Raw genomic sequence first — 14149 nt, forward strand, 5'->3', positions numbered from 1 at the left:
ATTTTATTATCAACATTAATCAAAAGGTTACCTCAAGTGTACATTCAAATTATTAACACTTTCCCCACCAGCAGTTTATACACGATACCTTACAACTTTATTAAATTGAATATATAATTAACATTTTTATACTTGTATTTATTTTCATTTCACCCCCTGTACGTCCTAATAAAATAAAAAAAAATTACCCATAAATAAAATAAAACCTTTAGGACATCTCATTTTGTATATTGACACATGCTGTCCTAAAGACCTGCAGTTACTGCCCTGCAATGACCCTTGAGTTGGTATTTAAACTAGCCAGTCAGAACTCACATTACACCTTGCCCCCTCCAGACTGGAAAGGTGTGAAAGTCAGCCTGTAATCAGCACTTTCATTCAGAAGTGTCATTGTGTTTCAAATTGGCTCATTTTCATCCTATAATTGGCCCATTCAGGTCAAGGTTTAAAATGATGTATCAGCTGTTGCAGAAAAACCGGGTGGGACTACAAAGTGGTCAATAAAGGTGATTTGTCCCTTTTTAAATGAAGAATAAAAAGAATGTGCAGTTAAGTGGTATGCAATTTATACTTTAAACTAAACTAGGTCAGATTTGGTGAGAGCAGGATAAGGATGCCTGCTCTGGGGATACCTGGGGATAATCTTATCAGGGTCAGATCTCTTAAAGTTTTCGGTATGCATTAACTTCATATCTGATCTCCACAGATGCTGGACCCATACTTCCAGAAGATTCGTCCAGGATATCTGCAGGACAGTGAGGACGATCAGGGCAGATTTTTCCTGTCCAAACAAGGGCTGCCAGTTGGCAAAGTCACAAGTGATCTCAGGCGTCTACATGAACAGTAAGTTTTAGCCAACCTGGTCTCACAGAATTACGTGAAATGTCCACGGGTCCTTAACTCAAAATCCGTGAAGCCAATGACGGAGTACAGAACTCGCTCAACGGACGTGCTTTCTCATTTGGAAACGCAACATTTGAAGTATTTGTTTCTTTTCCCACATCAAATGCCATAATGACATTAACCAGACAGTTATTGTAGTTATTGCATTGTCCTGTCATCATAAAAGTTCAGTTTGTTTCAGTTAGATAACCAAAGTCCCGTGATGGCACCATGGACCTCAACAACCTGGCCTCACTCACTGGATGTTGTTATGTTGCTGGCTTGATTAGAAACTTAAAAGCTTTATGTCGACTGTGTTGCCATGGCATGTAATTAACTTTTTCTTGTCCTGTCATCATAAAATCCAGTTTGATGGCGTTTTACACACATTTTGGCTGTAGTCAGACTCAGAACTAAAATCTGTGATAGGAGCACGGAGTGAGTCTGTGCTGAGATCACGGATAACTCTAACGCAAGTCAATGACACTCATCTTCCGTGGTCCACACACGGATACCCGTTTCAATGACAGAGAACAGATCTCACTCAATGAAGGTGCTATCTCATCTGGAAACACAGCATTTGAAGTATTTATTTTCCAACACCAAATACCATGACCAACCTGACTGTTATTGTAACTATTGCATTGTCCTGCCATCATACAAATTCACTTTGATTCTGTTAGCCTAACTAAAATCTGTTTTACGAGCAGGGAGTGAGTCTGTGCTGTGCATCAGCACGATACTTTCTGATTAATTAATTGTTTTTTTTTTCCACAGGACAACAGAAGAAACTCACTGAAACTTAAAAAACAATCGGAGCTTAACTTACTGTAACAAAACTGAGCAACATACTGTATTGCTGGTGACAAAAACACATATTAAAACTTTTTTTTTTTTTTTGCTGTAAAATGCGCAATTTTACAGCAAAAAAAAAAAAATTTTTTTTTTACTTTTTTTATTGCTTTTTTTTATAGGCCTAGATTTTTTTTTTCCAATTACACAATTCAATATCAAGTCCTTGACACATAACTGAACACATTTTCACATTTAGAAACAATATATTTTAAATAAAAAGAACCAAAAATAAAAAAAAATAAAAAAAAAATAAACTAGCAGAGATAGGTCTACAGATCTTTTTATTTTTACTTTAGACTCTAAAGTTAAAAGTTTTTATTAAGGTTATTGTAAAGGCTGCTTAAAAATGCTGACGCTGATGAGCCGCTGATCGCTGTCAGATTCTGTGATATGAATGTCCGCTAATGGGTTTAGAATGAGCCCCGCTCGGCCCGTGTTCTGGCTTACTGTAATATTTCACCGGTAATAAGACCAAAATAATATAATATAAATAAAGAAATGAATGAATACAATGAGAACATCTGAGTAAATGTTGAGAGATGTAGCGTTATAGTTTTAAAAATATAAATAAACAGCAAATCAACACAGCTTCGAAATAATTACCGAAAAAGACCTAGATAATAATAATACATAATTAATACACAGCGCCGCCACTCCCACCACGTGCATCACGCGCTGTGCGTCAACCCATTCTCACTCCCAAAGCGTCAAAAACTGAAGCATGGTCTGCGTCCGAAATCGCATACTTAACGAGTAGGTACTAAATTTCAATAAGTACTTACTTAAACTGCGCTAAAAGAGTACACACTCTACAGCCAAATCTCGTTGAGTATGAATGAATTCCGCCATGTTTACGTTATCATGTGGCCTATGACGTTATAACAAGCGCAACAACCTCAAATATATGACTGACTGCTACAGGTTTAATAGGCCTATTTACTACCTAAATATTTTGATGTTGATGCAATTTGCTCCTTTTTGTGGTCTTGTTGAATACACAAATGCCCTTTTTATTGTAATTGTAGTTTAACCAATATATTTGTGTTGTTTTTATGTTTTATTGAAATTACCCACAGTCTAAATTAAACCCTTCATATCATCAGTAACTCCACAACCCTACCTCGTACGGTTTTCCTCAGCTTTTGCAGTATTTGTAATATCTGCACAAAGGAGACGTTGATCAGGTGCTTGAAGATCTGGTCTTTGGAGAAGAATGTTGATTTTACACTTGAAAAATGTAAGTATTACTACTTAAAAATTAAGATTACCTCAGAAAGCATTTCTAGCCCACCCCAACACTTATCAACAATAATAATGATAAATGGTGACTTATAATTATATATATTTTTTGTAAAACAAATTGTATTTTTTTTTTTCATATCTATGCATAACTTCACATTAGACAAATGCAGCCAAGATGAATACTTCTAAATATTCAGTCAAGTAATGAATTAATGTATGTGTTAATGAAACAGTTAGGCTATATTTAATTTACTGACAACAACAGGAGACATGAATAAACAAGTAAAATAATAAAAGTAACCATCACAATAAATATAAGTCAACAACAGATGAAACAAAGCTTTATTCAAACATTGTTCTGTTTTTGAATGTTTAAAGACGGTGAATCCATATCCGTCCATCAGGTCTGCTGCAGTCAGACTGAATCTGATCATGATGAGAGGGACATCGAGTCCTTGTCTGAGTGCACAGAGAGGATGAGGAACACCATGATGAAGACCCTGAACAAGAACAGGAGAACATGGGCGGGACGATCTGACTGCTGCTGTGAGCACCTGCTCTCCATGAACACCACGACCTGGAAAACACTTACACAGAGTAAAACACTTTATATCATGTTGTCAGCATTCTATTTATTGCTGAATTTAATTTCAGATTTTTAAATTCATGTTAATTTGCTGTAGCTTCATTATTTCTGTGGTGTAGTGAACTGGACTGGTGAGCAGAAGGTTTCTGGATCAATTTCCACCAGTGTGTCTTTACTCCAGGTGACTCCAGAGGGATTGAGATCCTGTAATAGAAGCACTGTAAGTCACTTCATATAAAAGTGTCTGACCAATTAATACATGTGAATGTGAATTTTGTGAATGCTTTTTTTTTTTTGTGTCTTGGGCAGAAAAATGCTTAATAAAGCTGCTTATTTCTTAAAGCGCTTTTTCTTCAATGTTCTACTATAATATTAATGCATGCATACATTTAATACAGTTTCTATTTGGGGTTTTAAAGGGTCAGGTCATCTAAACGTATAAATTCAGTCATTAATGACTTGCTTCCATTCTGTTCAATCCTTTGTCCAAACACAAAAGGTGATTTTTGTCAAGTTTCTCCTGCTGGTTTGTGTCCATACAGTATCAGTCAATGGAGCATGACTTTCAGATTCTTTGTGACATTATTTGATGATACTTTAGAAACTTCTGAAACTCAGGTTTTATTGACTGATGCTGTAGGAACAGTAATCAGCAGGACAAACTTGACCAAAATCACATCCTCAGTGTCTTTAGGTCTTTCTCTAGATGCTCTCGCTGGCTCTGGGGTCACTGAAGATGAAGAGACCACAGCAGCATCTGGTCCTGATGAGAAAACAAGGGGAGATGCAGTGATGGAGCATTTCACCCATGGCACTCCATCTTCTTCATCCTCAGTGCACACAGCTGTCTGCAGACATTTCAGATCCTGCAAAGATGCACAAACACAAAACAAAAGCAGTCATTTTAACAGCACAGTGTCACTTCATTTCTGTATTAGAAGTAACAGAATGATCTTACTTTAGATTTTTCTTTCAGGTTTTTTCCACAGATGCTGCTGTCACCTGCTCCACCACAAAAGATCTGCATCAAATGTACAGCAAACAAGAATCAGAAAAGTGCTGTAATAACTGTTTATTAATAAACTACAACTTAAGATTTAAAAGATGTTTTGATGACTGTAGTGTACTCACTGAGAATCTTTGATGGCAGCATTTCTTCATCAGTCTCTCTTCAGCAGATAAACACACGTGTGTCTCATCTGTCCCTGTAACATTCAGACAAGAGTCCGTCTCCTCTGTCATTTATCTGTGATATACTGCATTTACATGTTGTTCACTCACTTGATCCAACACAAGAACTCCACAATTTATCAACAACACTAATGGTCAAATTAATTAGATAACTTATGTGTACTTAATGTAGATTTATTTATTTACATTACTTAGTCATCTAAAGCAATGTTGATGTTCATATTAAACAGACAATTAATCGTCTTTAATCCACTTTGGAGACGTACATATGCTTACTGGAGATCCGCTGTTCGCTTTACATAATAAAACATGTTTTGATGTTGTTTTTCATCACAAATATACTATGATGTTACTGGCTAACGTCTTTACACCTTAACAAATCAACAGTTTACCCTATAGTAGCTCAGCAAAAACGATTTTATCACATGGGAACCGTGTTTTGTTTTATAATACTCACCTTTGTAAACACCACTGATCTATATATATAACTGGATCGCTCATCGCGTTCTAAACTGCCAACAGGCAGTGAAGCCACCGGAAGTGTTCGATCCGCCATCTTACTAATCCCTACCAGCAGAAAGCACCATTGAGTTACATTCAAACCGCTGTCCTAAAATAACTCGAGTAGAAGCTGATCAGTCAAACGGGACTCGTTTTTATGTTATGTGTAATAAAGTAATGTTTACAGACAAAGTGCGCATATTACTGTGCTGTCACCAAGCTCGTTTTTGAAGAATAAAACTATGAAGAATTAAAAGGCAGTTATGTTGTAAACGTTAACAATTTTCAGTATGCAAATACTTTTATAAAAAAACAAAACAGTATAAATACGGTATATGTCTTTCAGAGAACACCGGAAAAAGATACATTTTCTTTAAAAATTCTATTGACCAAAAAGTGATACACACAATGTAAATGTTTCAAACTCACAAAATAACATCATGAAGACATGCATGTCAAGTGTGCAATATCATCTATAAAACTCAATCAGCACAGCATCAAATAAACACTGATTGTCCGAACAATGGAAGAAAGATGAAGTGTTCAGGAAAACAAACACATTACATAAAATGTTACATAAAAATGCAGAAATATACAATAACATCTTTCACTTTCTAACTGGAACTAGGGGATGGCTGTGCATGAATATGTCCTTTACTAAAACTCCTGATGAGGCCTATAAAAAAAATAAAAAGCAATAAAAAAAAGTAAAAAAAGAACCATTGCGCATTTTACAGCAAAAAAAGTTTTAATATGTGTTTTTGTCACCAGCAATACAGTATGTTGCTCAGTTTTGTTACAGTAAGTTAAGCTCCGATTGTTTTTTAAGTTTCAGTGAGTTTCTTCTGTTGTCCTGTGGAAAAAAAAAACAATTAATTAATCAGAAAGTATCGTGCTGATGCACAGCACAGACTCACTCCCTGCTCGTAAAACAGATTTTAGTTAGGCTAACAGAATCAAAGTGAATTTGTATGATGGCAGGACAATGCAATAGTTACAATAACAGTCAGGTTGGTCATGGTATTTGGTGTTGGAAAATAAATACTTCAAATGCTGTGTTTCCAGATGAGATAGCACCTTCATTGAGTGAGATCTGTTCTCTGTCATTGAAACGGGTATCCGTGTGTGGACCACGGAAGATGAGTGTCATTGACTTGCGTTAGAGTTATCCGTGATCTCAGCACAGACTCACTCCGTGCTCCTATCACAGATTTTAGTTCTGAGTCTGACTACAGCCAAAATGTGTGTAAAACGCCATCAAACTGGATTTTATGATGACAGGACAAGAAAAAGTTAATTACATGCCATGGCAACACAGTCGACATAAAGCTTTTAAGTTTCTAATCAAGCCAGCAACATAACAACATCCAGTGAGTGAGGCCAGGTTGTTGAGGTCCATGGTGCCATCACGGGACTTTGGTTATCTAACTGAAACAAACTGAACTTTTATGATGACAGGACAATGCAATAACTACAATAACTGTCTGGTTAATGTCATTATGGCATTTGATGTGGGAAAAGAAACAAATACTTCAAATGTTGCGTTTCCAAATGAGAAAGCACGTCCGTTGAGCGAGTTCTGTACTCCGTCATTGGCTTCACGGATTTTGAGTTAAGGACCCGTGGACATTTCACGTAATTCTGTGAGACCAGGTTGGCTAAAACTTACTGTTCATGTAGACGCCTGAGATCACTTGTGACTTTGCCAACTGGCAGCCCTTGTTTGGACAGGAAAAATCTGCCCTGATCGTCCTCACTGTCCTGCAGATATCCTGGACGAATCTTCTGGAAGTATGGGTCCAGCATCTGTGGAGATCAGATATGAAGTTAATGCATACCGAAAACTTTAAGAGATCTGACCCTGATAAGATTATCCCCAGGTATCCCCAGAGCAGGCATCCTTATCCTGCTCTCACCAAATCTGACCTAGTTTAGTTTAAAGTATAAATTGCATACCACTTAACTGCACATTCTTTTTATTCTTCATTTAAAAAGGGACAAATCACCTTTATTGACCACTTTGTAGTCCCACCCGGTTTTTCTGCAACAGCTGATACATCATTTTAAACCTTGACCTGAATGGGCCAATTATAGGATGAAAATGAGCCAATTTGAAACACAATGACACTTCTGAATGAAAGTGCTGATTACAGGCTGACTTTCACACCTTTCCAGTCTGGAGGGGGCAAGGTGTAATGTGAGTTCTGACTGGCTAGTTTAAATACCAACTCAAGGGTCATTGCAGGGCAGTAACTGCAGGTCTTTAGGACAGCATGTGTCAATATACAAAATGAGATGTCCTAAAGGTTTTATTTTATTTATGGGTAATTTTTTTTTATTTTATTAGGACGTACAGGGGGTGAAATGAAAATAAATACAAGTATAAAAATGTTAATTATATATTCAATTTAATAAAGTTGTAAGGTATCGTGTATAAACTGCTGGTGGGGAAAGTGTTAATAATTTGAATGTACACTTGAGGTAACCTTTTGATTAATGTTGATAATAAAATAGTATAAAGTTCATTTTTGTGTTCAGACAAAGGGGGATTACTTTTTTTAAACCATTTTATTTTCAAACTGGTCATTCTTTGTATTCTTTATTTTATTTTTAAAAGGGACAATGCACATTTTGTTTATTAGTCTTCAAAATAATAAGTCAGTATAATTTATAAGGATAACTTATTTACATATATTTGGTGGGGCAGAGGAAATTCTACTCTGTAATTTATGCTTTAAAGCCAATTTTAAACCCTTTAACAGGCCATCTGCACAAATTATGGGCCATTTTTAAATCAAAATCGGGCCATCATGGTTGTGATGATTGGGCCATCAATGGTTGTTTACAGGGCAATAAAATATCTTATCAGCCCATTTCTAAAACTTCTCCAAATAATTTCAAACCTGAGGATGAAAATTATGCATTTACAAAAAATTATTGTGGCCTATTGTAAGACCATGTCAGGGAAGGAAGGACTTGTAGCTACTCTTTAGTTGTGGTTATAAGTTGATATCCTACATTCAAAAAATATTTTATACATTTAATAAATATGTTCTTATTTGTTTTATGTTTGACCTTATATCTCTCAATATTTATAACCGTCTGATTAATTTGGAGTCTTGAACTATAAACTCTCAAGGATGGCTTTCTAAATATATGTTGGTTATGTGTCTATTCTGAATTACTTCTGCGCAGAAACCTTTATTTTTTGTACGCTCTGAATAAATTACATTTGAAAAACATGTTAAGAAAAAGACTACATTCAAACATGTTTATTCATTTAACTTGTTTCTCTAAGCAAAGTAAAGCGATGAGGTTGACATATCAATACAACTTTATTAACCTGAATATAAGTAAATGTTTTATACTTGTAATGTTACCTTTGTTTTCCATTCTTTTTATTCTTTATTTTATTTTAATTTAAAAGGGACGATGCACATTTTCTTGTCCAAAGTTATGAACAAGTTTTACAAACTATTACCTCCTATATAAACTTTTACCCACATGGATTAATGTGAAACATTATCTTTGATAAAACTCACCAGAGCATTTTCCAGATGCTGGTTCCTCCCACCCAATAAACAATAGCAATCAACCTGATTGGTCTGCTTGACGATGACGTCACACAACTGGTGCTGTATACATACTGCAGATAGTAAATCACACATTCACTGTGTTTTCAAATCAGATTACAGATACCACCTTTTGACTTTGCAAGGACATCTTGAACTTTTTGGGAAAATGGCATCACAATCCGACAAGTAAGTTTACATTTCCTTTCTCTAGTTGATTTTTCCTACTTGTGTTGTGTCTGATCAAATCTTTTTTCCATGTTATTGCCTGTTATTGTTATATGCCAGTTGACATAGTATGGATAAAAACGTGATAAAACTAATGTTGAGCATATTGTGAAAAACTAAAGGATAGGTTTTATTCTTTGTTTTTCTACACCGTAAAAAAAAGAAAAGTTCACTTAACCTACAATTTAAAATGCAACTTGCTGCTCAGTTTTTATTTTATTTGTTTACTCGACCATAACATCTCTATAGTTAAACTCTATAGTTGAGTAAACTCAAAAAAGCTGTGCATCAAGTTGCCTTATAATTTTAAGTCAAGTCAACTTTTTTTTTTTACTTTTTTTTTTACAGTGTATTATCTCTTTAAAGTAAGACTTGTTTCTCATTCCAAAAATTGAAATAGGTCAAGGGTCAGGTGTGAATTGGTCAGTCACTTTAGCACACACCAGGCCTCTGTCTTAAGAAGGCAGAAAAACAGGTTCTGGTAGCATTACAGTAGCTTTCTATGATAAGTCTTGCTGGTTAAGGGTCACATCAGGCCTCTGTCTTAAGAAGGCTCTGTCTTGATTCATTTTCACATTTGTAATCTTTGGTGTGTCTGCTTTTCCCTCACAGCCAGAAATCTGACCGTCGCATTGTTCACTGCCTGCTGTGTGAAAAACCACAGGAAATGCTGACGACGCATCTGAGCAGGGTCTGCATGAAAAAAAGGACACCCGAAGAACGGCTGGAGGAGGCAAAGAGGGCCAAGGAGTCCACCAAGGTGTGGACACGGGAAGCCAGAAACTGGGACTACAATGAGATGGTTAAACGTTACCCCCACAGACCATCTAGGCTGGCTCTTCTGGAAGAGCTGCGCCAAAGAAAGTTTTTCGTGGCCAATGCTCCTAACCCGGCAGACCTGCAACCCGAAGAGCCGTCCACCAGCACAGCTGCCGTTCCCACATCCGGTGTCAGCTCTCAAGTGGCAGGTGGTGTCTTGGTGGCGAAGGACAGCAGCTCTGAAGGCAGCACCACTGATCCAAGTGAGCGAACATGGCAGAGGTATGTTCTAAACCTCACACACATCAGTGCAGAAACTGTGAACAAACTGTAAGGTTGCTTTGAGCTCATTTTCATCTGTCTGTATTTTTTTTTTCAGAGATCAAGCGCAGCCCAGCACAAGTGTCCGGGTCAAAATGGGGCTCTATGAAAAATTCCCTGCAGAAGAGCCCATGTTGACGGACTTCAAGGGCTATTTGATCAACACCCTGCAGGTCCCAAACTGCCAGCAGGAGGTAAGATGCATCCCATTTGGGTTTCTTTTTAGTCTGTTCCGTATTGCTCTCTGTAACTGGAAAATGTTTTAATATATAGTAGCACAGCACATGTAGAACAGCTATTGCGTTCCTTAAAAGGGAACTCAGATAAAACACAGCTTTATTAGGGGTGTCTGCGTGTGGCTTTTCTTCTCACTGCATCATCTCACACTTCTCTTTTTCTTTATCACAGGTAGACAACGTCTCCAGGATGCTGAGATACATCCAGCCAAGTGGGGATGAAGTCCGCTTAGACTTCCTGCTAAAGTCCACTGAAACCAAGGACTACCTTACTCAACTCCGGCACGCTGACATGGTCCCAGCCACCATACTGAATTACATCGACAACATGATCCGGTTTGTAAAGTATCTGAAGACCCACCTCAACTTGGCTGCAACAGATGCTGACTTCTACAGGAAGTGCCAAGCCTACATCGACCTCCTCACTTTCCTCAGAAAGCCAGTGGCCAAGTGGAACAACGAGGTCATTCGTAAAACCAGGTCAGTTGCTAATCTGCCTGTCATTTTGTCTTCTTTCATGACTTTCTCCATGTTGATACTACTTATATGCTGGCTGTACATCTGCTGTTATGTGCTACAGACATGGGTGTAATTCTCCGCAACATTGTTGTCTTGTATGTCTTTCTAGGTATGACCAGTTCCTTGAGTGTGCGAGTCAGGAGTGCCAGGCAGTCCTCCGAAAGGCCAAGAAAGACATGCTGTCCGTTTATGGGAGGCTGCTGGAAGGTGACCACGTGGCTTCAGATGAAAAGACCATGTTCCGCTACTACTGTGAAGCAATCCTGATCCTCGGTCACTTCCAGAGACCAGGAGTGGTGGAGGGAATAACAGTAAGTGAGAAGACCTCAGATTTTGTGGGGGCATCAGCCTAAACAGATTATATTAGGACATTTATCTCAGTAATTCACTCAGTGTGTTTTTCTTTTTTCAGACAGCAGAGTGGAATGAAAGGAAAAAATCTGGGGGAAATGTGTGTGTGGCTGTCAGCGAACACAGGACTGCGACAATGCAGATTGCTGTGTTTACCCTAACAATGGAGGAGGCAGCAGTAAGTACACTTTGTACAGGCTAAATTGCCTTTCCATGAAATACAGTAACACCAGCAATGAAACAACAGATATTAACAGATTTTTTTTGTTTGTCTCTGCAGATGCTGAACGCATACTACACCTGGATCCGCCCTTACTGCATCCGGCCAGATGTAGATCATGGAAACAGGCTGTTTGTTTCATCATCGGGCATGAAAATCAGGAGTGCAAGCAATGACCTCTCTCGTCTGCACACACAGTAAGTATTAACAGCAGTCCTTAAGTCCAAAAATATCTGTTGGATTACAATTCACCTCATAACAGATCTGTGCATTTATTAAACAAATCAGCCTCTAGAAGATTATACAAGTGTGGGAGTTTCATCTGATATTTCTGCCCCATTGCAGCTACAAACTGCCCAACATCAAAAGCCAGCAGACATGCAGGACTGTTAAGACAGAAGCGGCTGCAAACTTCTCAGGGGAGCAGAAGGCGTCTGTCGCACACTACATGGCCCATTCGACGGCAGTGGCAAATCAGCACTACCGAATGATGACCCTGGACAGTGTGGTGGCGACCGCAAACCTGCTCAGCTCCCTGACACGGTACGTAATTATCTGAAACAGTTATAATTATAATGTCTCACAACGCTCATCCGTCAGTTTGTCAGTGTGTAACCGTGAAACCTTTTCAATGTTGCAGCTCCTCTTCTGATGACTCTGGTGAAGAGGGCGCCCAGGCAAAGAAGAGAAGGCGAGTGGAAGAAGAGGCGGCCAACCCAACACCAGACTTTGATGTTTTCCTACAGGCCTTCCCTGTAGGAATCACTGGCCACCCACCCAACAAAACCCAGAGAACAAAAGCTGGGTTCCCCGCCGACAGAGTCTTCTATGACAAGTGGAGAGCTCTGCAGTACGGGAAGCGGGAGCAACATCTTTTGGGTAAGTGTAGATACTTTCTTGGCCAATGATTAGATCTACTCCAACAGAAACATTTAGAACTCGTGTGTGAAACTGAATTTTAATGTAAATGTTCTCTCTTTGACAGCAAAATGCTCAAGATATGCCCCAACTGCAGCGAAGGTGGCTAAAGTCATAGAGGCAGAGGGGTGGACGGCCAATCATCCCCGCCCAGAGGACGTCATTGCGAAGTGGAGTCCGCTCAGCAGAGCACAGGCGCAGAGTGACCCGGCCATCATCAGGGGGGTGACCAGTCAGAAATGGACTGGTCTGGCTGTGAAGGATTTTGGGGAGCAGAAAGGTATGCACAAATGTCTTATGAGCACATTAAAATCCCTTAAAAATGAATATAAAAACAACAACAACATCATGAACAGCACATTAATGACCAAATGTAGCAACATAATTCCTGTTACACATGTGTACTTACTGAAGTGAAAAACAAAACAAAAAAAATATTGTTGTTTTTGACCACAGGAGCTGTTGCAACCAAGGCCTTCAGGAAGGGCTCCATCCTGTGTGATTTCCACGGAAAGGTGATCACAGGTGCTGAGGGCAGGGAGATGGCAGAGAGGCAGGGCGAGCTGGGCCACCGGTTTTTCTTTAAACATGGCAGTGAGGAAGTCTGCATCGATGCAGAGACCTTCCCCTGTGAGTGCCACCCGTCTCTGGAAACCACAGGGAGATGGATTACGCACTCCAAGAAGAAGGTCAATGTGCATCCACGCCACTGCATAGTGAAGCTTCAAGAAGGAGACAGGCACGTCCTGCTCTTTCAGGCTACAAAGGACATTCTCAAAGATGAGAAGATCCGCTTCAACCACAGCATAAAAAAGAGGTCTTTTCATGGGGAGGAAGTGGAGCTGGAGTGGCTGGATGTCTGATAATCTACCCAGACAGACTCTATTACATTCTATTGTATTATAGTGTACATATAGTTTTTTTTTTGTTTGTTTTCCCTAAATATAAATTTTCCTCAATTATTTCATCTCATTCTTTCTTTTATCAGTGCCAGTGCAATTACGGTCAGTTCCAGACTTTTTGATAATTTGTTTATTTTATATCCTTTATTTATGTTGTGCTTTTTACAATACAGATTTTTTTCAAAACAGCCTTTGTTTCAAATAATTTTCACACAACTTTCATGGGCCCATAATAATTTGTTGTGTGACCAAAAAAAAAAAAAAAAAATTGCATAAATGGCAAAGTCACTTCCACAATACACCATAAATGTGCTAATTTATCCTGCTGTTAAGCACATTTAACACAAGCTGCCAGGTTGTCTTAGAATTGTGGGCCTGGGCTTGCAGTATAGATGAAGAGCTAAGCTTAAAATGTGTGTATCATTAACCATATATTTGAAAATGCTGGGCAGAAATACATACCGGAAACTTTAAGAGGTCTGACCTCTGACCCCAGGCAGACAGAGTGAGAGAGAGTCGTAACCGAACGTGACATGCAGTTTGAATGCTGAATGATGGATGACAGACAGCTGCAACGCAGAGAAGAGTTTGTGAACTCAACCATAAGGATTAAAAATAAAAATAAACTGACATTTTAAAAAGTAACAGTTTGTTACACGAACAGAACTGATCAGCATTTCCACTAATATCCAAAAGAAAAAAAAAAACATCTGAAACTCGTTCTAAATGCACTTCGGTAGTCGATGCCTGAAATTTGTTTAGTTTTAACACATTTTATGTTTTTCAAAAATGTTGATGCATAATCAAATCTGAAATATTTGAGACCATTTCAATACTCATTTTTCCACAGTACAGAGGAACAGACA

The 14149-nt window shown here is 38.4% G+C and overlaps 1 protein-coding gene across 1 annotated transcript; it reads left to right on the forward strand.

The window, feature by feature from the left end:
* Positions 1 to 8948: 8948 nt before the first annotated feature.
* Positions 8949 to 13423, forward strand: LOC127933237 (uncharacterized). The gene is made up of 11 exons (XM_052530057.1): positions 8949 to 9018; positions 9670 to 10098; positions 10196 to 10331; positions 10546 to 10853; positions 11002 to 11203; positions 11305 to 11421; positions 11524 to 11660; positions 11809 to 12006; positions 12104 to 12342; positions 12449 to 12661; positions 12838 to 13423. The coding sequence occupies exons 1-11, from the start codon at positions 8999 to 9001 to the stop codon at positions 13242 to 13244; spliced, it is 2406 nt and encodes an 801-aa protein (XP_052386017.1). The 5' UTR covers positions 8949 to 8998; the 3' UTR covers positions 13245 to 13423.
* Positions 13424 to 14149: the final 726 nt, after the last annotated feature.

This window comes from Carassius gibelio, chromosome A17 (genome assembly GCF_023724105.1).
Source record: "Carassius gibelio isolate Cgi1373 ecotype wild population from Czech Republic chromosome A17, carGib1.2-hapl.c, whole genome shotgun sequence".
In the NCBI taxonomy this organism is placed as follows: domain Eukaryota; kingdom Metazoa; phylum Chordata; class Actinopteri; order Cypriniformes; family Cyprinidae; genus Carassius; species Carassius gibelio.